The sequence below is a fragment of the Cajanus cajan genome, chromosome 6 (assembly GCF_000230855.2).
Source record: "Cajanus cajan strain Asha chromosome 6, NIPB_CcT2T_4, whole genome shotgun sequence".
NCBI lineage: Eukaryota > Viridiplantae > Streptophyta > Magnoliopsida > Fabales > Fabaceae > Cajanus > Cajanus cajan.
In genome coordinates, this window is record NC_138522.1 from 8,130,434 (window position 1) to 8,156,762 (window position 26,329).

At 30.5% G+C, this 26,329-nt stretch overlaps 2 protein-coding genes across 2 annotated transcripts; both read right to left on the minus strand.

Moving 5' to 3' along the window:
* Positions 1-10,797: 10,797 nt before the first annotated feature.
* Positions 10,798-13,691, minus strand: LOC109811098 (CASP-like protein 4A3). The gene is made up of 3 exons (XM_020374738.3): positions 12,978-13,691; positions 12,191-12,326; positions 10,798-11,242 (listed from the first exon to the last, which is right to left on the minus strand). Exons 1-3 carry the CDS (start codon positions 13,466-13,468, stop codon positions 11,048-11,050), a joined length of 822 nt encoding a protein of 273 aa, XP_020230327.1. The 5' UTR covers positions 13,469-13,691; the 3' UTR covers positions 10,798-11,047.
* Positions 13,692-15,124: 1,433 nt separating this feature from the next.
* EX2 (UvrB/UvrC domain protein (DUF3506)) lies at positions 15,125-24,553 on the minus strand. The gene is made up of 11 exons (XM_020374704.3): positions 24,141-24,553; positions 23,725-23,841; positions 23,567-23,632; positions 21,596-21,702; positions 21,444-21,525; positions 20,462-21,127; positions 19,480-19,606; positions 19,219-19,388; positions 19,044-19,118; positions 15,638-15,730; positions 15,125-15,516 (listed from the first exon to the last, which is right to left on the minus strand). The coding sequence occupies exons 1-11, from the start codon at positions 24,423-24,425 to the stop codon at positions 15,415-15,417; spliced, it is 1,890 nt and encodes a 629-aa protein (XP_020230293.1). The 5' UTR covers positions 24,426-24,553; the 3' UTR covers positions 15,125-15,414.
* Positions 24,554-26,329: the final 1,776 nt, after the last annotated feature.

The following is a 26,329-nucleotide window of genomic DNA, read 5'->3' on the forward strand; positions in this document are numbered from 1 at the left end:
TGAGGGATAAAATATTTAACTAGTTACAGAAAAAGTGTGTTGTATAGCGATGATAGTTAGCGGACTGTACTCATATGTGACTTAGTTAATGCATGTCAATGGTGTGGAGGGGCCATACCTAAACTATATTGTTCTTGATGATGAGTACCAAACTTTCCTAGTTTAAGTGGCAAAATTTGATAAATCACGTATTGCGAATTGATATCCAAATTTGTTAACTTAACAAGCCAAAAAGGTTAGACTGTTAAAGTTTGGTTCAGTAGGATCAAACTATTTAGACTACTCACCTGTATTATAAGAGATATTTTAATTGAAATACATGATGACACATTGTGTTGTGATGTTGCCTTGTCATTGTGTTGTTCAACGTTAATAAGTTATATGTTGTTTATATTCTAAGTTGTGCATGATGATAAGTTGTATACTATTTGTATGTTGAAAGTAATTACTAATTAAGTTGTGAATCTATGTTGCATGTTTAGATGTGCTGCTACCTGGACATTTAGCCAGTTGTGTTACTTAGATGATATGTTGTACGGTGTTGATAATGAATTATTAATGTAGCAATATCTTACTTTTATATTACTTGTTGCTTTATTGTATTTAAGTTTATCCTTGCATTTTCTTTTGTTGTTGGGCTGCAATGATCATATTATTATTATGAAGTAAGGTAGGAATAAGCTGAAGGGTGAAGATGGCAGTGTTGTTTGGGCTACTCTGATGTAACTTGTTTAGAGTAGTTGCTTGATTGACAACTTGGAGTTTATGTTGACAACTTTGAATTATTGTAGATGTGTGTGTGTGTATAAATAGTTGCATATATATATCCAGGAATTGTTTGCATGATAATTTTAGGTAATTAAATTTATATTTTTCCTTATCAAAAAGTTGAGTTGTAAAGTGTAAAGACTTGTCAGGTCGTCATAAATATTTAAAATAAAAGTCTGACACTTTAAAAGACCCTACAAATATTTTAAAATTAAACAATTGAATATAAATAATATAACATCTAAAATATAAAAACTCAAATCCGATGTTACATCCTATAAAAGAATGTACCTAAGACACCTTAAAGAGATTTAAGTCTATCATCAGCATCAACCTTTGGTCAATCCTTACCTATAAACAAGGGTGGATACACATATGGTTATTTGGGGGAATTTTCCTCCACAATATTTTATTTATTTTTACTTAATTATATTCAGTAAAAAAAAATTCCCCTATAAAAATTAAAAAGGTGTTGCCCCAAAACATATAATTTTAAATAAAGGTGAGAAATTTAAAAATAAAAAATAGAAAAAATGTATTAAATATATCACTTTACTTTTCTCATTCTTGTTACTAGACATAAAATATGATGACCGATGACATAATTATACAAATATATCCTTTAAAATTGTGTATTTTGTAAAATTTATAATATTTCTATAAAATTATTAAAGAGTACTACCTTCATATCTATATATAAGAAAGAAATGAATATTTAACTTTGGTCATAATTATAAGAAATATAGAACTAATTTTAAATTATTATTTGGTAACTACCTTTGATATATGTCCTTAATTTAGCATAAGTCTATTAATGAGTTATTTACTCATTTTTATATAAGTGTATGTATCTATTGGACAACTAACACTATAATTCATGCTTATTGATTGAAAAAATTATTCTTTGACTTTTGAGTAGTTCATTAAATATAACTATCACCAATACTATTTAATTCAATGAGTATTTTTAGAATAAAATTTCAAAGTATGACATTATTAATCATAATTATCTAATTTAACTATTTTTGCTAGTTCTTGCTAAATTAGGTATTTGTTTCTATTATATAAGAATAAAAGTAGCATTATTTTCCCCCACTAAAATAATTTTAAACTTGTCCATGCCTATAAATGAAGTTCAAACCAAATACAAACATAAGAAACAAACAAAAGAAAGTGAGATGCATCTCACTCATCTTCCAATATAAAATAAGTTTAAATAACTAGTCCCAAATATAACAAATATATAATAACAATTTTAACTGTTTATATTGAAATATATCAGTAAATTTATGTAATATAAAATTTCTCATATTCTAGTGCAATATAGATGTGTCATTTTATATTCACATTTACCTTGGTAACTTTGAACACTAGCTTCCATGAATAGAATATTTTCGAATTTTCATTTTCACTAGTACAAAAAGGGTAATTTACGTTGGTTATTTTAAGCTTTTTACGTCAGAAAAAGGTCCAACGTTAATGTGGGAGACGTAAATTTACTTACGTTGTGATAGCTGACGTAAATTTATGTTGGATATTCACAAGATCCGACGTAAAAAAGTTGTAAACAAAAAAAAAACATAACTAGTGCAAGCAGAACGGGCCGTTCTGCTTGGAGAACGGTCTGTTCTGCTTGGAGAACGACCCATTCTACTTGGAGAACGACCCGTTTTTCTTGGAGATCCAACCAAACGTGAAGAATTTTCTACTTGATATTAACTAATATATTAACAAAGGATGATCCACCCAAATGCAAAGAAGAGGATAATATTAACTAATATATTAATAAATCAATACATACATTTATTTTCAACAAATTAGCTAACATATTAAGAAAGGATTTTCCAAACTAACCTTAAACGCGAGCCCAATGCAATCGGTCAAAAACTCAAGAACCACTCAAACGCCCAAACGTACACTCATATGCAATACACTCAAATGAAATGTTAACTAGAAGACTCGATTTGCACATATACTCAAAGCTCTATTGTTTAAATATTGACGCGCGCGCGAAGAAATTTGAAATTTGTAGATATTTTACGTCAGACCTCATAGGAGTCGACGTAAATTAGAAAATCTACGTCGGACACATGCTATATCCGACCTAGATTTTCAAATTTACATCGACTCTTATGAGGTCCGACGTAAAAAACTTGATTATAATTACAAAAATGTCACCGCAATTTTTAAACATCAGATTTTTCTTTGTCTGATAAGAATACAGTAACGTAAATGTCATATTTTGTACTAGTATTTACTCTTAGAACTCAAATGTGCTTAATCTATATCTAAATTATAAATAGAAATTCGAAAGATAATTTGTGTGCAAGTTTAAAACGTATACATATACATGCATACGAGGAGAATAAAGTTATTTCAACAATTCTAAGTTAAGGTACTCCTTTCAAAACATTTTTTTTTTATAAATTTATATTTTATTAATTAATTTCACATTAAATTAAAATTTTCTATTAAATATATCAAGTATACAAAATTTTATACAACTTTAAAACTATTTTATTTTTCATTAAATAAATTTAATTTAATGTATATAAAAATATAAAGAAATGTTGACAATAATATCTGCCCATATCTGATTTGTCTAAAATTTGGTGAATATGATTGTTGAGTTAATATTGAAGTATCTAGCAATTACATTGACAAACCTTAATTTATATGTATAAATAGTTGTTAAAAATAATATTTTTATCCAAAAAAGAAAAACAATAGTTACAATACTGTTACCTTGTATTTCGATAAGTAATTTTAAGATGATAATTCATTGTTTTTTAAGCCACTTTATTTATGATGTTTTGCGGTGAAATATTTTATTTAAATAAAAATAAATTAAAAATAAATTGAAATTCAAGTAATTTGTAAAATATTTTAACAATTAAAATTGTAAATTTTTAAGTTTGACAAAAAAAATAAGAATTTGAAATTTTTATGATAACATTTATTCATTCATTCATTATCTCTCTCATTTTTTCTTTTTTATTTCTCCCTCTTGATTGAAATTTAAGTAACTGGTGAAAATATTTTAACATCGTAAAATTTTAAATTTTACAAAAAGGTAAAAATTTGAAACTTTTATACTTACATTCTCTCTTTATTGCTTTTTCAATTTTTTTTTTTGCCTTTCTTCGATTTTTGCTCCCACATTTCTTGTTTCTTTTTCTCTCTCCTCATCTCTCCTCTCTCTTCCCATTCTCTTCATACTCTTTTTAACATTAAAATTATTTTTGAATTATTTAATATTTAAATTTTATTTATTAAATAGTATATAATATTGGAATTATTTTGAATTATTTAATATTTAAAAGTTGAGTAATTGATAATTTCGGTATTGAAATTTCAAAATTTTAAACATATGTTTTAAAAAAATAAACTTTACATACGATGAAAATTAAATTATTTTATCTAAAATAAAATTTAAATTTTAATAAATTTGAATTACTTTATCTTAATAATTTCTTTGAAAATATTTTAAATTTTATGAAATTTTAATTTTTTTTACACCTGAAGTTTTAAAATTCTTAATCCATGCATGAACATCCTTAATGTAATTTATTCCTCCTTGTATATATACACACGTGTGTGTTTATGATGCGACTTAACTTTTAGATATTCTGAAATTATTTAATAATAATAATAATAATAATAGCCTTTGGAATAAATTATGGTTGTGAGAATTATCAAACTCTCAAATTATCAACAGTAGAGCCTTTCATTTTTTGAAATTTAATTGTTGAAATTACCTCACGTAAAAAATATAATATATGAAGAAATAGTTTTAGTTTGGTTAAGAAGAGGGAAAAGATATAAAGAAATTAAATAAAACGTAACTTTCATTTGCTGTTATTTTTAACTCTTCTAAGTTTGTTGTTACATAAATTCAGAAGTTATATAATGAAGTGAGACATTAAGAATGAACATGTTTGGCGAACATTAATGTTGAGTATTCATGTCTCAATCCAACAACAACACGCTGCTCTTTCTTTGCCAGTATATATATAGCTGGAACTTTGTAGGGTTTTGTCCCCTCATTGTTAGGCCAATCCACATGCATTAGACAACAATGGCAACCGAGATCATCACCACTAAAAGGTGCTGAATAATTTTTAAAAAACTAAAAATGAAATCAAATTTTATTTAATCTGAAAATGTTTTTAAGATACTTTTTTATTAAGGAAAATGGTTCTCTAAAAAGATTTAAATTCAAATTTTCGATAATGAGTAAAGCAGTGTATATAATGCATTATACATTCACTTAAAAAGATGATCCTGTCAGGCTAACTCTGAAAATTTATTGCAAGAGTTTGATCTTTCAATTAATCAAAAATTAAAGTAGATATAATGTTTAAGTTAGTTAGTAGATAAATAAACAATTATTTGCATAACAATTTAATCATCAATGATAATATAAAAAGTCTTTACATTATTGATGCATGGATTTAATTTTTTCTGAATATATTTTCTTTAATCCCTTAAAAGAGTAAATAGAATAGGAATAAATAATATATAAAAATTTAATTGCGATTTGATAGATCATCAAACTGTCCCAGAGTGTCTTAGAATGTAGGATCAGTACGATGTCATGTCTAAATTATTTTATTTAAAACTTTAAATTTCATTTCAAACAAATATAATATGAAAAAAAATATAATATAATGTAAAAAATTAGGATAATTAAACTATACTACAACGTTAGCTCATAATAAATTGACACAGTTAAATTAATTACTTTATTAATGAGGGGAAGTGTTTTATTAATATACAATAAATACCCAAATAATAATGACAAATAAAAAATTAAAAACCTTTGAAAATATAAATAGAAAATGAAAACAAGTTCGATATCAACATTATCAAAAAGAAAAAAAATTAAAAGTGTAACGCAAATTAATAAGATTCGAAAAAGATTACATACTATAGCGGAAAAGGAAAGGAAGTGTCAATTCCCATTAAATCAACGTTCTGTATCTCCAAAATCCTATTCCCCATTTATTTGATTGATTTTTCTTTTCTACATTTAACAATGAAATTAATTATCTACAAAAAGATATTTGATAAATCAATCACACATTCTAACGTGATAAAAGGATTGGAAATATCTAAATCTAGCTAAATTAACCTCTTTTGTAGTGAAAATTGTTCTTACCGGAGATCGGTCGTAGAGGACGATCTGCTGGGCAAGATTGGTGAGCCTCTTTCGCTGGGTATGTCGGTTGTTCCAAAGTGAGGTGGACTCTGATGCTAAAGTTAGTATATGTGGGTGTATGGGTCTCATATATATAATGCATTTACTTGGACTTTGGGCCTGAGGTCGGTTATGACCCGTTCAAATAGTAGACCTTTATTCTGGCCGATGTTAAGTAACACTCATTCGATGTGTTTAGCGCTTTAGTGCCGAGTTTAAGCTCGGTTCCACGATACGAATAGTACAAAAATATTTTTTTTCTTTTACTTTGATAGTGAAAATATGAAATAATTATTGTCAAAAACAGCAAGCACCTACAAGAATTCAAGAAATCTTAACTCATTAAAAAGAAAAAACTACAAGCAAGAAATGTAATATACAAAAAGCATCCATAAAAATATATGTAATATACAAAAAAAAAATATCAATAAAAATATAATATATGTAAATATAAATTTATTTGATATATATTTACATATAATTTTAGTGTTAATTTTAAATGAGATTTAACGATTTACTTTTGTGTCATTATAACCTATATCTACACATTTTAATATATTTTATCTCTATTAAAAAAAATTGTATTTATAATATAAATAAAAGTAATTTTTAGAGATAAATATTGTATTAATATATTATATACAAATTTTTTTGTAGCAACACTTTTTTTAATTGTTAAGGATATCTTGATTTGAAAACTAATCTCTCAATGTACGAATATTTATTTAAAAAAAAGTGAATTATTTGTCACCTATACCGCATGATGTTGATTGAAAATTGAAATTCTGGTTTGCATCAACCAAAACGATAAAACTAAGATAAGAAAGGCGTAATAGACGGATGATTTCATGAAATTGTATTTTCTCTCCTTTTCCTTACACGTTAGCTTTCAAATTATTTTGAAAAATGAACCATAAACGTAGCCACGTAGGTGAGTTACAAATACTAATACTATAAGGTGACAAAAGTGACACTGTTGAATCATGTTATGCAAACTTGTGATGTGTATATACTCCAATCATATTCTGAGGTTGTGAAAGGCCCTACCATGCATACACAAGAATGAAACCACACACACATGACACACCCCTGCTTACCAAAACCAGTTGCAAATTCCATGTTTCAATGCAACTTCAACTAACGATCGAATCAAATGGCGTTGGCATGTATGTCAAGTGGAATGGATCCTAACATAATACAAAATGACTTGATCATGCTATTGTGCTTTAACCAGGTGAAGAAAACAAAAACATGATCAGTTCAGAGATATTTTTCACAGAAATACATAAATAAATAAAGAAAAATATCAATAAGAAAGGAAGAAATTGAAGTATCTTATCAAACATGCAGCAGGAATTAGGCACGAATTAGTTATACTATATTGCAGAATACTAATTCTAATAAATCAAAAGACGGTTGAAATTTCATGGGACAACATACGAATAATCCATTGGATATATACGTCGCGCGCAGGGACGGAGCCAGGATTTTAATACTGGGGGGCCGAGAATAAATAATATATAATTTATAATAAATGAAAATTAAAGTATCAAAAGCATATAAAAAAAATATAAAAAAAAATTAAAATTGTTGGGGGGGCCGTGGCACCCGTAGGTCCCCCCTTGGCTCCGTCCTTGGTCGCGCGCCAATCAAATGTTCAGGTCCTGCTATATGCTATACCAAAATAATAAAATAAAATTATTGAGACAATTAAAAGACTTCAGAACAAAAGCTTCCCAATCTCCCAACTAGATTGCGGGGGTAAAATAGATGGTTTAGATAAATTTTGAGTTGTATTAAAATGAATGACTATATATATATATATATAATTTTATATATATTAAATGTGAATTTTATTTATTTAATTGTTGAATTATAATTTTATTTCACCTTGTAATATTATATTAAATTTTGTTAAAATTGACTAATAATTTAAAGATAATCAAAATATTTATATTTTAATATATCTTAATATGTACATATTACGTCAATTTTATTTTATAAAAATGATATATCAAATAATCTTGGATTAATATAAAATTTTGTTTATATGATCTAGAAGTAAGAAACTTTCAATATAATGGTAAGTTTTGAAAAATTCACATGTAATTAAAAGTTATTGAATGGTGCAATAATTGTTAAAAATTATATCGGTGTCGTTTGAACCCTCCTTATATATATATAGAGATGAAGGATTCATTTATCGTAAGAGTAGACTTACTTTGCTCAATAACTCATATTCTATATCAAATTTTAATTATTCAACAATTAAATTAAAAATTCTTAATGCATAAATCAAGTATGCAAATTAAAAAAAAATTGAGATACTTTATTTCATTAATTCAAATTATTAGATAATCATACAAATTTTTATATGTTAATTTGAATTAACGAAATAGAGTATAAAATAATTTTATTTTATTTTTTAAATTTGCATACTTAATCTATGTATTAATAACTTTTAATTCAATGGTTGGGTTGTTAAAAATTGATGTAAAACATGAGCTATATCCAACCATTGAATTAAAAGTTCTTAATATATAAATTAAGTCTGTCAATTTTTAAAATATTTTAAAACTATTTGATATTCTGTTTCATTAATTCAAATTGACGGATAATCAAAAAAGTATTTTATATGTTGATTTGAATTAATGAAACAAGGTATCAAATAGTTTTCAAATTTTTTAAAATTTTACAAAATTGATCTATGCATTAAGAACTTTAAATTCATAAATGATTGAATTGTTAAAATTTGATGTATAGGTAGACTTATTCTTAGAATAAGTAGATCATTTTTAACATATATGTGTGTGTGTAACATGATGTAACATGGTTGAGAAAAAACTTGTTACTAAACCCTAAACCCTAATCACGATGTAACATGATTGAGAAATAACTTGTTTCTCAACACATATATGAAAAAATATAAAGAGATATATTCTCTTAACCCAATATATTGATGTGTGTATATAAAATTTCACCATTTTCACTTTTATATATAAAAAAATTAAAAATAGTCATCTCACTAAACAAGTAAATATGTATATATGAGAGACAGATTATCTCATTGATAAAAATAAAAAAAAATGATATATATGGATCATTTATCATAAAAAAATAAAGATAAATATTTAGTTTTTTATATTAAAAACTCACTTAATAAATATTTCAAATTAATTCAATAATTCAATCTATGACATTTAAGTGTAGTTGGGTTAGATAAGGTCAACCAAGTTCACAAATCAATCCAACTCGACCACTCTTCTTACTAATTGTAGGAACTAAAAAAAGTCATTGTAAAAATGTTAAGAGACTATATAAGAGCAATTTTTTTTTAGACTTAAAATTAAATCCTATATTTATAAGAATTTTTTTTTGGTTACATGGAGTAAATAAGAATTAAAAACATTTAAGTTTATTTATAGTAATAGACATTTTATAGATCAACTTGTTATCATCTTGCTTTCTTTTATCTCTTAATTTTTTTCTAAATATATCATTTTTTTTACTTAGTTTTATTAATAAAATTACTGTTTTCTTTAGCTGAACAATAAATTAATTTTTTTTACGTTAATTAGATGATTTATTCAAGAGAAAAACTATTTTGGTATTTTTCTTAAAATTTAAGAGTAATTCTAAAATATAATATCATCAAAATATATTTTGTAAAATTTATTTATTTATTACTTTTTAGGGATACGCTATCGAGAGAAAAAAAAAAGTTACTAAAACTCTTTAACTCAAAAAATCGAAAAATAAATGATCAGTATGTTTCTTATTTTTCCTCGATAATAATAGTCAGTCCGGTTCTCATGATCATAACAAAAACAAGCATCGTAAACCATCTTTCTTTGTTTGGTCGACATGCATGCTTCTCTTAAACGTGGAATCAGTACTGATTCAGTAGTCTTAGAGAAAAACTTTTTTTTTTTAATAATCATATACCCAAAACAATCACTGAATGAATTGACCCAGTTAGAAAAAATGTCTTTTCAATACAGTTCAATTCAACCCCAAGGCCCAAAGAGACATGAACAACGACTCCAGTCCATAATCTTAGCTCTTATAGCATCTCGAGTCGTTCCTTAAAACCGCCAACAGACTACATTGTATAACATCCATTCGGCCCATTTTCTCAAATAAACATGTTGAGTCTTAAGCCTAGTTGAATCCTAGAAAAACATGTGAAAAACATAATTATGGAAAATGTTTGGGAAAAAAAATCATCAAAATAAACTAATTCAGGTATTCAAAATGCACTAAATATAATCTTTCTTTATAAAGAATTAAGACGAGGCTTTTCTCTTGTAACACATTTTGTCTTTTTATAATAATTGAGTGTCAAATTCTTTGCGGTCTTGCTTTTCTAAAATATAATCCGTCCACCGTCCCTACGTCAGTGCCTCGAACCTTTGTACAAATGTTCATAGCCACCATCACCAGAGCCCCCACAGCCATTATTTTAGTTCCGTAGAATTCAAGGACTAATTTGACCCAAATAAGAAATACTCCCAAAAAATCCTTATATTACACTAACATGCCACATGGACATCTTACTAATGTTAAATCATGCCTGTTGTTGTAGAGACCAATTTGACCTATGGGCTAAATTAGCGGAGACTTGTGTGATAATTTTCATTTTTCAAGCACCGTCTTAACGGACCCCATATTCTTCAATGAACTAAACTACAAAAATATTCCAAATCTCCTCATCAATTATCAACTTATGTTGATGTTTTCCAGGACGATTGGGACCTTTACCTCAAAGGGATCCAAGTATTCTTTTTTCAAGAAATAATGGGCAAAGAGGTAAACAATCTCCACCGAAATAAAACAGGGGAAACTAGAATGTAGGTTTTTCCTTATTTGATCAATTTACTCATAATTTCCCGAAATGCCGTTGGTTTTTCTTTTGGGAGTGGATAACAAAAGCCCTCGTTTCTGGGTTTACAGTCCTATATCTAATAATTAGGACATAGAAGGAAATTCTGCTTCTCCACACGAACAATATAGTGAAACTGTATATATATACATACATGAACAAAAGAGAAGTGTATGGAGAGACAAGTTATAAGAAGTTCAGATGGAGGTGCGATTGCATAGGGTGTAACCAGAGATGAGTGAGCTGATAGCAAAGGCAACAAAAGCAAGGAAGGACATTCCAATTGAAGCAGTTGCCATTTCAGTGAACTCGTCTTTCCCCCAATTCGATTGCCAGTCATCAACCCGTGTGGCTGCAGATGATGATGCCGATATCAGAAGATATGCCACAACCTACCCATCAATTTCCCATCAAAACGTTATAATTTTCAACAATAATAGCTTTGGGTCTTGCTCTAGTGCCAAGTTTCCACATACACACACAGAACAATCAGAGTACAGCATTAAAATTCATTGTTTTGCCAACCAACCAGAGTAAAGACATTGTAATAACAAGTTAAATTAAATGGCAGCAAAATCACTCGGTTAAATGAATTTTGCCTAAATAAGTGACAGTCACGGAATAAATCTAATAGGATACTATCTATAATCTCTTTGGTGCACACTACACACTTTAACCTTCAACTCGTTTTTAAAACCATTTCATTGGGCTGTTTCAAACACACCACCAATTACATAAACCAATTCTTAGAATCTGGATTTGGATTCAACTTAACCCTAAAAAATCGTGTAGGATCTAACATTCCCCTCACACCGAGTATTAGACATATGTAGATAGTTTAATATTGGTCCAATAGTGATAAGTGTAACAACACTTGTTAAAATAAACTTCAATACCATCTTAAAATATAAGTTTGAATCTAATTCAATATCATAAAACTCATTTGTAAAGAAGATTGACTACTTATATAAACTATTATACTCATTTCACTGATTCACTGATAGATGTGGGGTGTCCAATACCGATCAGATATGCAACTAAATCTAATAATCTAATTTCAAAGAATAAAAAGTGCAGACAATGCCCTAAAATTGCTGCATCAGTCATGTTGGTTGTTGAATGGTGGAAATTACACAGTGGCGCAATTTATGTGGTTATTCTACTATGACTGACCCCATATCTTATTTTTCGGACTAATTTGACTATTTATGCTGTAATTTGACCCCATATCTTACACAGTAGCAAATATTGGGAAGACACGACGCAACACAACATGCACACTTGTCTGACAAAAAATAAAATCTAAAATATACGAATAGAAACCAAGTGGTAGGACTTGCCTGATCCATGAAGAAATCGAAGTGGTAGCGAAGGTGATGATTGATTAAGTGTTTCTCCGTGGCTAATTGATATACCAGATCACATGCCTGTAATGCTGAGTATGCAAAGCCAATGACATTCACAGATAAACAATACCTATCACATCGATAAACGTTACCATTTAGAAAAAAGTTACACATTTATACGATCATTACATATTTGATTTATCTATCAAGAAAAGAGACATGGTTATAAAAAAAAATCAATTAAAAATATAGACCATTTCCCAATCAATATACACAGTAATTCAATCACAAAAATAACAGCATAGTTTTAATTTTCATAAAATATATATATATATTTTTTAATTTTGGTCGATATAAAAAAATATTTCTTTTAAAGCATTTCAAAATTTTAAATTATTATTTTAAGTCACTACTTAGTGTTTATCATAAAAAAATATTTCTTTTTATAGTATATATGTTTGATAAAACTAACTTAAAATGGTTGAAAGTTTTCAAACTAGCTCAAAGTTAATTGATTTAATCAAAATTATTGATAATTGATAAATATAAAATAACATTTTATTTATATGATGATGAGAGTTAAAAATAACATATCAGCTAAATAATTTATAAATTTAAAAAGATTAAAAAAAAAGAATTTTAATTAAATTAATACGGATAAAAAAGTAAAGAGAATAAAAAATAAAAAATTATAAATTATAAACTATAAACTATTTTAATTAATGTATAAAAAACAGTTTTTGACTACAAAAAATAAAAATAAAACTCCTTAAAATAGTACCTATATTCTCTGTAGCGGTCATAGGAATCGCCACTCCAACCTTGCGTCTTATCCGCCGCCATAACAGAGAACGAAATCAGACACACCACCACCTCGCTCAGCCGGAACCCTAGCGCAGCCTTGCTCACTGTCTCCGCCGACTTCCGCCGCTCCGGCGAAAGCCTCGGCCTCCGTTCCCCTCCGCCGACCGCCGGTCGCTGAGGCTCCTCCCGGGGCTCCGTCGCGGGGGCGTTGAAGACCGTGAGCGCCGATGCCGCGTTGTTATCCTGCGGCTTGCGGTGGTCCGGTTGCTTCTCAGGCTTGAAGTGCTTGAGCATGCTGCTGACGGTGACGACGGCCAAGGAGTTGTCGGCGTGTTTTTCCGGCGCGCTTTCCGGCGAGAGGTACTCCTCCGGCAGATCGGTGGGGTCCCAGTGCATGGGGGAGTGGAAGTGGGCGGGCGAGTCGCACTGAGTGGAGGACTCGGAGTTCTTGGAGTGCGACTTGTTCATGGCGGCAGTGCGATCCGCGTGACTAGCGATTCCGCGTTTTGCGTTTGCATTCGGAGGATTTTAAAAGGATGGAGTGGGCAAATAAAGGCGAAGACAATTGAAAAAGGTTAAAGGTTCGTTTGGGTGGTGCTAAAGTGAAAAAAGATAAAAAGAAGAACCATGACCTTCGTTTCGTTGGCGTTTCGTAGTCTAAGACCCTGCCACGTCGATTGCTTCACGCTCTTCACGCCTCTCTACTCATTAGGATTGGGCCTTTCTTTTTTAATTTCTAATGAATATCTTCATAAATCAACTGAATTTCTTTCATTATAAAATTTTTTTTATTTATAAAAAATATTATTAATTAAACAAGAATCATCACGTGACAACCATTCCAGTTTTCGGCTCTTTAGCGTGGAGGAGATTATGCTTAATAAAAATATTTATCAAAACATTTTGTCAATACACTCTACTGTGATTTGCATTGCATTTTTAAGGTGATTTCTAATAAAAACTTTCTGTTATTAATTCTTTACTTGGTATAAAAGTATGGAAAAACTTCTTTTTGTGGGGAGTTTGGACTTCCAACCTTTTTCCATTCCTCGTATAGGTTTCAAATCCTTAAATGCAAAACTTTAAATGCTTTTAATATTTAATATTTAATGGCTTATTTATAACACATTGTTAATAAGAAAATTTAATTTGAGTATCCCACATAAATTTTTCCCTTCCCAAGTTGATGCAACGATGCTTTGAGATGAAACCAAGTTTATTCATGATGCAATTCTTTGTAACTGACGTGGTATAAAATTAGACAAATTAAAACTAATGCCGTGAAACTAAGTTTATCCAAGAAGCAATTCTTTGCAGCCATAAATTTATCACCCTTGTTATGTGTATTTTACATATAGTGTCAATGCCTTAATAATATATGTGCCGAGAAGTATGCACATGAAAAGCTTAAGAACTTGGGTAAGGATATGGACTTTTATACATCTAATTCTTTATTGGTTATTTTAAGAACTTTCTAAGAACATTAAATTAGATAAAAATGCGTGAAATAATTTACATGACTTCGCTAATAAGACTTACCTTCTTAGTGCTCTGTTTAATTTGTCGGGTCTCTAGTGAATAAACGAAGGATATCCAAGCGGGTCCGATTAAAATCCAAACCATCTTTTTCCTATGAAAAAAAAGTTATCTGATTTCGTTCACTTTAGTATAATAATATGACAATTCCATTAAACTTTAACCCAGCGTCCACTGGAAAGGTTCCTTCTGCACATTTTAATGCATTCTTTCATATACAAACATCTAAAGGCCAAAAAATATCAATATAAAAACATGTATTGAAAGCAACCTGCTACATAATGGAGCACTTACTTTCTCACAAGACACCTTTTATCTCTACACACGTCACCTAAAGCACTATAAGATTATACAGGAATCTAGCTTTGAGCCATCTTTTGAACTGCCGATGCCTTGACCATAGCATAAAGCATATGATTATTATTTCCTTTCTTTCAAGAGGACATGATGTAACAAAAAATGTGGATAAATTACCAGAGATCTAAAGTTCTTTATTATCAAATTCAACTAATAATTGCTCCCTTTCATGCATGGAGACTGTCTGGGACTTCCACAAACGACAAGTTCAAATAAGAAAGGAAGCACACGGAGCCATAAACCATACTATGCACATAAAATATAACATATGGTCCTACCAGAGTTACTATCATTCTATTATGTTGGCCAACAAAATTTATTTACACGAGATGATAGATAGCAAAGAGATTGATAAAAGGAACAAAAATGAATTCATTAAAAGGACTGAAGGGCTAGAAGTTCTTGGAAAACTATCACTCAGAAAAGGGTAACAAAGTACTCTCATCGCTAATGTCAGAATCCTTCATGTTTCAAAACCCCGCAGCAGATAAGTAAAATAGACAGGATTAAGGCACCATGGCTCACTCGGGTAGTTTCAACCGGTTGAACAACACAAGAAAACTTTGCTCAGGCACAACATAAAGGAAACCGAGGTCTGCACCTTTCATGTATGGTCCCATGCCCTAAATATGACAACACAACAGCAAAAAATTCAACAGCAATTCTACCAAATATGTCTATTAACCAAGACTTAGAATGATGCTAGTACATTGAGAAAAATGCAACAAATGTGTACTAATTTACCTTGCCATTAAGTTGGAGCAGTTCTCCATCGACCCATTTCGGATTTCGAAAACCATAATCAGCTATTCTCCCCTGGCCTTTATAACTAGCAACCTGTTTGTAAATGAGTGCAGTATTTATGATTAGTTGCATGTTTCCAAAACAATCCAAAGTGACCAAAATAATACAACTTCAAAAAGAAAGAAAACTCGTGCAAAGAAGAAAGGATGCAAACCAATAAATATATACGGACCTCAAAAACATCTAGTTCAAATAAAAGCATTAGCAATAAAAGGAACTACAAAGAAATTGTAAAAGACTAATTTTTCCGGGTATACACTAGAGGTATTCTTTAGCCAACAACCATAGAAACTGGACCAGAAATGGAAGAAAAACAATTTCTTTATTGATTGTGTGTATCTATATAAAGAATTTCCAGCATATTCGAGGGATTCAGACCTCTCCCTAGTCCCAATTCTATTTCACCAAATGATTGATTCTTCTTCTCAACTCATTTTCCTATTCACAGGCAGCTACTGGGATGCTAATCTGTTGAAATCAGTACTGTTACTGCTACTGAAGTTTTGGGGGATGCAATCTCTCCTCACTGACCTTCAAGTTCCCTTTTCCTGCACCACCATTTACTATGACAATCTCAGTACTGTAGCTCTCAGTCATGATCCAGGTTCTCCAATCTAGAACCAAGCACTTGGAGCTTGATATCTTCTTTGTCCGCGAGAAAGAACTTAATCAGTCTCACACTGTTTCTTACATTCCTGAAGAAGGTCAAATTGCTGACATTCTCACTAAACCTCTCTCCCACATTTGGTTTTGTGCTCTTAGAGATAAGCTCAAAGTGATCTCACGTTTTCCACCTCGAGCTTGTAGGGAGGAATGATAGATAGTGTATATGTTGTATAGGTTGTATTTTATACACTATACACCTGTCCGTAGCTTAGAGTTTGTTATGACAGTTACTGAGTTTGTTATAACAGTTGTCAGTTAAGAGATTGAGCTATATCTCTGTATTCTATAAATACCATTTTGTAATCAAATCATAAACAAGAAAGAGAAAAACACTCTCCTCTCTATTTTCTCTATTTTCTTACAGATAGAAAAAGCATCTTTGTGAGTGCTTATCCAAAAAAAGAGGGAAATGGTGCAATCTTGCACCTGTTGTAGCAGTTTTCTCTCTCCTACTGGCACAAAACAACAAGGAGCTGTTATACCTTTGTCCAAGATGTGCATGGTACTGCCTGCTGTGAATGCTTTGTCCCCCGCCATGTCTCCCAACGTTCATCTTCGTAAGGCTATATATAGAAGATCCTCTACAACATTGAAGATATTGATTCTGAGTTGATTATTTAAACGGGGATTTATACATGTCACTTCCGAGGAAGCAATCAAGAGAATACTCAAATTTTTTGAGTGGACAATCCTTGTAACTGTTACTTGATTTTTAGTTGAGTAATGAGTGACTTAATGTTTGTAACTTCCATATTCTCACCGTGATAAGTTAAACACTAGTAAACCTTCAACCTTTGTTTTGTAAGAGCCTAGAGAGGTTTGAAGTTCAGCTCATGTTGAGGCTGACAGTTTGTAAAACCTGAAGAGGCAGAGAATACTTGGTTTTGTACTCTTAAGTTGAGTAATGAAAATCTTTCAATAAGGGACTGGAAGTGAACCAGTATAAAAATCCATGTTTCTTCTCTTCCCTGCTCTCTGTTCATTTATTGGAAAATCTATTCTAGATTCGTTTATCAGCTAATGTGTTTGCTAACTGCTAGTACTGAAAAAAGTTTTTCAAGAAGCTTTTTAAACACACAATTCAAGCACCTTCTTGTGTGTTAACCAGTGTTTTACAAAGAGCACCAAAGTTTGGAAGTTCCAATAGTGGGAGATTGGAGAATGATAGTGTTGCTGATGCTCCATTTATGACTTCCTTTTGTCATGAACTTCTGCCATATGCTCCATTGGTTCATGGGGATCCTCTTGAATCCAAATATCTGGATTAAATTCTAGTTGGGACTCTTTGAGCAAAGCCTTCACGAATTGCAAACATGATGAACTTGGATGGTCCTCTTTCCACACACACCACCAAACGAAAGCACTTCCTCACATAAACTTCACAACCCTTTGTATCTTTTTTGCTCAATTATGCCAAAGGCCTCAAAATGTTGCTCCATGTTAATCAGCCATCCACAGGCTTATTTTCCTCGAAATTTTGGAATCATCTTCAAGACTTGATACCCACAGCTCCAAAGATCGTAGATCTAATAGCAGTTGATAGAAACTGAATAAAAAATGGAAGAAAAACAAAATTTCTTTATTGATTGAGTGTATCTCAACAAAGAATTTACTGGATATTTGAGCAGTGATCGGCCTAGTCCCAATTCTATTCCATCAAATGATTGATTCTTCATCTCAACTCCTCTTCCTATTTATAGACAGCTACTGGTATGCTAACATAAACCCACCTTTAATGGACCTAATCTGTAACAGGCCCATTACATTAACTACTAATATAATTGACAAATTAGGTGTACAATATAGAGATAGCTAAAGTAGCCTTTGCCTCTCCGAGCAAAGCCTGTACAGGCACCATAATCTTCTTTCTCTTTGGTATACTGTTAATAGTGACATCAGCTCACAATTATCAGTAGCAATCAACCTTAAAAATGCTATAGCAAGCCGTTATTCAAAAATTTTATATACAATTAAATAATTAAACTATATGCATAATTGCATATAAATGTTTAAAAAAATTTATGAATAACACTAAAAATTGACAACATATACATCATTAACAATAAAAATCACAGGTCTTGAACAAAACAAAAAAGTAAATAACAATACAAGTCAAGGAAAAAGATAAAATTCAAAAGACATTCATGTTTAAAATACAAGACACCAACAAGTCATTGGTCTAAGTAAAATTGGAGTCAGATCTCTTAAGTAAAGTCTTGTATTCGACTCTTGTAAATGGAAAAAATGCAATTGGGAAGGAAGAACTCCACTAAAGGTAGTCAATTAGGTTCTCCGACAGAGATTATATATTAGTCATTGGCAAAATTAATGGATACTTCGTACTAAAAACATAATTATCCAAAAATAAAGACAACTTAAACATTCAATAAAAATAGGGAGGGTGGATGTTGCATTTATTTGAATACTACTGTAAAAGTTAGGAGATTTGGGCAATTAAAATTAATAAAATATAATAGCGGGTGCTGGAAAGAGTAATGCAGTCGCACAAAATAGGACTTGAATAGGACACAGATATGTGGGACAGCAGGTGAGGTTATAATATAAAAGGTTGTTAGGGAAAAGGTCAAGCATGATGGGTTGAAGTGAAATTTGAAAATAAGCATGCTCCAACATTAATAAGCACTCAAACACACAGACATTCACTTATATAAAGCATTACCACTCCTAATTCATCAGGATACATCCCACGGTTGGAGGTGCGATTGCCTCTGCCAATTTTAGCACGGAATGTCACCTACACACACAAAAAAAATTTGTTTTCCTGTCATGCTCACATAAATTTGACAGATGTTAACAATATGATAACAAGAATCAAGAAATTAAAAAGCATATACCTGGCCAGCAGGAACATTAAGATCCCCAGTTAACTTCACAGCCTCTACATATTCAAAGAATCCCACATCTGAAGTGTTGTTTTCATTGTCCACATCATTCCAATGTCCAAATTTTCGCTTCAATTGCACTATTTCAATGCCATAAGGGCCAAATGCACCATAGTAGAGTCCTACATTTTAACCAGCACAACCCATTATTTTAGTTATTCTTTGCCTAAATTCCATAAAACGCATTGACACAAAAAGGTTAAACAACCTCACCATCAAAAGGATCAAAATCCCCTTTTGGAGAGGTAATCCGACTAAAATGTGTATCCCCAGATAATCTAGTTCTTTTCTGTGCTTGACTAATAGCAAGTTTTACAATTTCACGCATGCTTTTTGAGACCTACATGAAGCATCAGGCAGTTCATTGACAAGTAAAACACAATATATCAGGTGATAGTTAAAAACTTTGCAATGTGTCAGGCAGACACTACAATATTTTTTTTTTAGTAATTTAAGATAAATTTGCACCGCGACTGACATCACAATTATGATACTGTTATACAGTTATCATTTAAGTAAGAATATATAGTCAACTCTCATATATTAATGTTGATTAGATTACAATAATCAACTTTAATATTGGTGTTGATTATGCCCATATGCACTACATAGCCAATCAAAGTAAGAGGTAATTTTGTCAGAAGGTAGCACCTACAAGTGTATGATCAAAGATAGAAGGCTGGAAAAGCTGAAGAAGTAAGGTGAGATGCAATGCAAGTAAGTTAAAGGAGAGACAATAGTGTATGCTTATAGACAAAAGACTGGAAAGGGTGAAGTAGTAAGGTGAGACACAATGCAAGTGAGTTAAAGGAGTGCCAATATGGATGATAGATCTAATGTACAGCGGGGGATTTAGGGAAAATTATGTACAAGTTTTCCATCTTACAGTTTAGGCTTGGGAATTGGAATTTCCTCCAATGCTGGGAGAATTAGCTGTTCTCATTTTGTACTTCTGTCTCAGTTCCTTCATCAATAATATAGTCTCACATTTTCATACAGGTATTGTCCTACTGATTAGTGTTATTCATCCCAAAAGAATTGTAGTCAACATGATTTTATCACAAATAAAACCTTTTCTTAGCATTACAATCTTAATCATAACAGGTGTTTCTTAATGCTTAACACTAACAGAACTAAAAATAAAAGCATGATTATTTTGTTAATAATGCTTGAATATCGCTTATCCCATTCTCACCTTAGAAGAGACTTTGTCAGAACTCCAAAATGCCTTAGCAACATCAGGAGGCATAAGCTCTGATACTCCTTGTGCTGCTAGAGCTGCCACTTTGATATCGGGAACTTTATCATCTTTAATACCATAATCTAGATTTTTACTAGAAAAATGAAAGACAAAAGAATCCTTTTCCATATTGTTTATTACAGCTGGAAGACGTATAAATTCATCCTTGACAGGAGTATCTTCATTGTTGTGTACAACCCCACCAATAAAAAGCTTCATGTCCAAATCCTTTTCTTCTTCTGTGGCATCACCATCTCTTTCTAAAGTGACCCCATCAGGTTCATCCAGATTATTAACTACCTCTTCATGATTCTCACTGGAGCCTGTTTTATTACTATCTTCCTCATTATCCTCTGTTGCTTCCTCTTCAACATTAACATTCATAACTTTGACTTTCAATCCTGGAATTTTTTCTTTAAGAAAATTAATGACACTTTTAATACCCTCCTCAGTTGCTCCCTCGATATTACTATTTTTCTCATCATTTCTCTCAACCTTCTCTTCATGTTCATCCACCTCGACTGAAGATGCATTCTCCACCTCAGGTTTGGATGGGCCTTTAGCAGGTATAGATGGAGGGTTTTTCCTTGACTTTCCTTTGGCTTGTCGCAAATACACTACCTATTAAGTGTTTCCAAATATCACATCATAAGCAATACACACATACTACTAAACCAAACTAGTCAGAATCAAGTATACATTAAAGACAACTGGACAAGAGAATCAGTAAAGAAAAGCAAACTGAAAATCATAAACTTCAGAAAAACCTAAAAAATTAAGCCTTTTCTGATAAATATGAAGGTCTTCTTTAAGATTGAAACAATTCAAAACCATCCATGAATCAACATTTGAACTAAGACCTTGTTTTCCACTTTTCCTCTAGCATATTGGTAAGTCACAAATGAAGCATGAATTAATTGGAAAATTTGAATATTACCTGCATGTGATAGGTGTCATCTTCTTTTTTTACCACATAAATTTCAAAAATTGGAGTCCCAGTAGATGCTGTGATCAACTGTCTGTATTAAACAGAAATAAGCAGTGCTCCCCAATAACCAAAGGGAAAAATATAAAATAGAACAATCCTACCTTGGACTGTAGCTCTTGCCAATGAATCTACCCATACCAGGACTTATATGAATAATTCTACCAAAAGGGTCATCTGAAGTTTTTGAGTACCCTACCCACCAACCAACCTGAACATTAAGGTAAAAATGGTCATCAAACAATAAGGGACAACGATTCACAAAATCATGCTATCAATCAGTAGTACCACAATCAATACTCAAAAATCAAAACCACCATTTTGTTTTCCAGATGGAGTTATCTGTATCTTCCCAGACAGCTGCATAAGTTTATTAGCACAAGCTTGTTTCTAATCTGGCATGCCATCTGTTTTAAAGTTTCTTAATCTTGAGTTTGCTTCATACCATAATATATAACCTTTATTAATCTTTTTCTTAGTCATAGGTGTGTTGAATGATGACAGTTACCGAGTTTCTTCCAAACTATGAAGTCCAAGTACTTAGTATGACACAGATACAATACGACATGGGTATGGAGATATGACAATTTTCTTTTTAAAATTTAGGATACAATACGTTTTGGATAAGTTAATAAGATTTTATAGAAAAAAATTATATAGATGTAGAAGAATATTGGTAAAGAAAGAGACATTAATTCTTTTTTATTAATTCATAACTATGATGATTATAGTTTACAAAGAAGATATTTATAATCATAACAACAAAAAATACAGTTTTTGCACATATTAAGTTAACTATATTAATAAAAGCATCTTTGGTATAACTTAAAGCTAATATTGGTTCTATACAATAGCTTATAACCCAAAAGCTTCATTATTAAATTACTGTCTAATGTTAATTGTATCACTCTCTTCTCCTTGTTACCATCATCTAGAAAAAACCATAGTTTCAAAGTTTGGTTCATCAATAGGGAACTCTTCCAATTCAAGAAGTCTAGCACCATTATCAAGTGGATGATGTATACCTCTACTAATGTTTCACAACCTAGTCTCTCCTTTTTTATAACCTCATCTTTCATGAACAAAAGTTGAAGGTTGAAATGCACATAAACCATATCTTCTCCCCTTATCGATCCATTTTGTTTTTCTTCAAAGAATGAATAAAGGAGTATGTACTCCAATTCCTTTCAGAGCATGACAAAAAACACGACTGTACAAAATGCTTAAGACAAGTCTTTTGGATACTTTTCAGATACATATCTAGAAGTTTTTAATAAGTATCCAGGAAGTATCTAAAAAAAGGTTAAAAAATAAATAAAAAAGTATTGAATACTTTTTGGATATATATCCAGAAGTATTTGAGGAATATCAGTATCCGGAACGAGTACAACACCGATACTTTTCCATTTTTGGAGTATCTGAACTTCATAGCTTCCAAACATATCACTTATTTATTTACTCCTTCAATAAGAAAAAAATTAAATCCACATTACTCCCATTTTTTTTTTCAAAACACACTTCTAAATCCCTGTTCTCTCCCACTCCAGTCATGAGTTATTGGTTGCAACTTAGATGTGGCATTTGAGTATCTAATAAACTCAATAGGAGAAATAAAATTGTGAATTGTTATTTTCTGCAGGGGAAATTTTACTTGTTTTCTAGTATGGATGAAGGCAAGTTTGGTGAGTCATGTTGAACAACAGTGTCTGCTTTTATGTAGGATTTTCCCAAACAATTATGTAAGGAGAAGACTAAGATAGTTTTCGCCCCAACTTTTTTTTCGCTTCTCAACTACATAAAAGTAATAAATCCTCCACAAATAGCAATATTTTTGGGCTCTTCATTATTAAAAATAAAAATAAAAATAATGATAATAATAATAATAATAATAATAATAATAAAACTATTTTTCTTTTCAAGAGCTTTTCTAAAAGTATTCTTGGCTCAACTTCTCCCTATAAGACAAAAATAGTCAGAAAAAAAAGCTTAGGCAAACAGTACCTAACTAAAATGAAGCTTCAAATGCAAGAATAAGAAAACTGTAAAAGGAATGCATTTGAACAAAGTACACATACCAGTCCACTTCCAGTGTTTTTACATAATCTTGAAGCATCATGGTATCGCTCATCATCTATAGCACTCTGCAACATAAAAAAGAAAAAAAAAATCACGAGATTAACATCGAGCACAATCCAAACCATAAAAAACTAATTGATACAAAATCCAGTCATGCCTTCAAAAGGGACAAAATTTCAGCAACAGTGTCCTTGGACGTTGCTTCCGCTATAGCCCTCTTCAGCTTAACCGCTTCCTGAAAGTCCTCCTTCTCAATAGCATCATCAAGTTGAAACTACAAAAACACACAAACAAAACTAACATAAGCATCACCCATCTTCATATAAGGTTTAATTACTCTCTCTCAATCCCTATGGTTTCACCAACTTTAACTTTTAATCCTCCGTGTAAACAAAAATATTTAAATTTAGTCACTATGCATATTAATTGTAGTCTCAGTATATGACTAAAATGAAAGTTTTTAAGACCGAAAAGTAAATTTTATGAAACTAGAGGGAAAAAAAGTTTAATTACCTTGGTATAATTAGGAACCCAAATTCGCCAAAAAAAAAAAAAAAAAATTTTGTTATGTACCTTGAGGACAGAGGCGAAATTCTCGGCTTGTTCGATTTCGGAGAAGTGGCGACACCAACGGTTCCAATCCCAATTGTGAGAGGTATCGTCGGAATTGAGGGTGCAGCGGCAACAGAGGGTGGTGTTGTTGCGGTTCCTTCTGGAGGAGATTGAGAGATTGGGCTGGGAGGAGTGGGCCAGGCCCAAGAGGGAGGAAGAGGGTGGTTTCTTGGGGTGGAAATCGAAGGATGAAGTGGAGATTGAGATGGAGATGGCTTGGGACACACCCGCCATCGCCACCACCATGATGTTTGGTTAAGGTTAAGGTAAAGGTTGTCGGTGTTTGGTTTTTTTGAGGAGAAGTGACTTCTGAGAAGGTGGATACGGTCGAGTTGCTGCAGCTTGTGTGGAGATAAGTTTTGTTTTGTTTTTATACCATGTGGATTGAAGGATCGGAGTGGTTTTAGGATTATTATGCTGTAACTGTAATGAAATACCAAAAAAATAAAATGAAAGCCAAATCAACAATTTTATACCATGTGGATTGCCTGTGTTTCTGTAGGATCTTATTTTATTTTATTTTTAACAAGGATTGATTTCTTTCAAACATTACTAAGGATTATTACCTTCAAAAATAAAGGGTATTTATAATCTTATCGGATGATCAGTGCATGTTTGGATTAACATTAAGAAGTTCCAAAATGAATGTTTAAGCATTTCAATGCACCAAATGAAAATGATAAAGTAAGTATATTGTAGGCTAATAGATTAAAAAAAAAAAAAAGATTATATTAGACCCAACATTTTTCAAACACCACCTTAATAGATATAATGTGTTTGAGAAAGTTGAAAATTCTTATATTATTTTATTTATTAATTATATAAATAATTAATTATTGTTCTAATTGATTATAAATAGAGTAGAATTTTGTTTAGTTAAACTTTTTTTTCAACTTTTGGTTAAGCTTGCTAAAAAGTAATTTTAAACACAATTTATTTTGTAAGCAACAATTTTTTTTCTTAAAAAATAGCTGAATGAGAAAACTATTTTAAAAAAAACATACTTTTAAAATTAATTATAATCTCAAATATTAATTTTTAAATTATTATTAGTATACTCTCTTTATAATAGTGGAATCATATTTAAGACAAATTTTTAGCATGGGCAAAAACAACAGGTGGCTCACATTAAATAAAAAATAAATATTGTTAGATTTTTATTATCAGGAATTACACCATTTGTACTAGAATTTTTCTGTTTTCTTTTTCTTTTTCTCTTTGTTCTCTTCTCCTCACTCCTCCATCATCAACCTACTATCATCTTTGACATTTCCTTGAACACCATTTCATCCCTTCTTTATAAAATGAGAGTTTTGATTTTAGTATTTATATAATAAAAAAAAATATCATGTAAAAACTTAGAATTATTGTCTTTTGTTATTGTAAAATGAGAAAGATTTTGTTTTAATCCATATAAAATAAGAAAATTCTATTTATAGAATAAGAATATATTACAACTAGTCAATTTTTTTTATTTAGGGACTAAAAGAAAATTAAAAAAAAATAAAAGCTACAAATATATTTAACCTTAACAAAATTTAAAATTAATTATGATCTCAACTTTGATTTCTACTTAATAATTGTTGTTGTACTTTACTTTTTAAAGTACATTACCTCACATTAAAATAGTTGAATTCCATTTTTTCTTTTAAGAAAGGATAAATTTTTCAAAAAAAAAAATTGGTCTTGTAACGAGTATCTTCAAAAAAATATAATTGCTTTTAAATGTCTCAAGTGATATAAATTGAGAGAAATTGAATTTAAAAAGTTTAATTTAAATTAGACTATATTTTAAAAAATAATTAATTTAATTTAATTTGTTGAGTTCATCAAATTATCTAACAAAAAATATAATTACTTTTAGATGACTCGAGTGGCATTGTATTCATGCAACCTTTGTATAAAAAAAATCCATTTTTAATAAATAATAATTATTTTTATACCTTTAAATTTTAAATGTGTATATGTGTGCATGTGTTAATTAAATCTCTACATCAATTAAAATTTTATTTTTGTTAGTTTGAACCCACTTATAGAGGAGCTCATCAAACTCGATGAAAGTTTTATGGCCAACCCAAGTCTGTTGGGATTCATAGGTTTATTTAGAGATATTGCTAGAAGTTGGCTTTCTAGGTTCACATGTTCCTGCA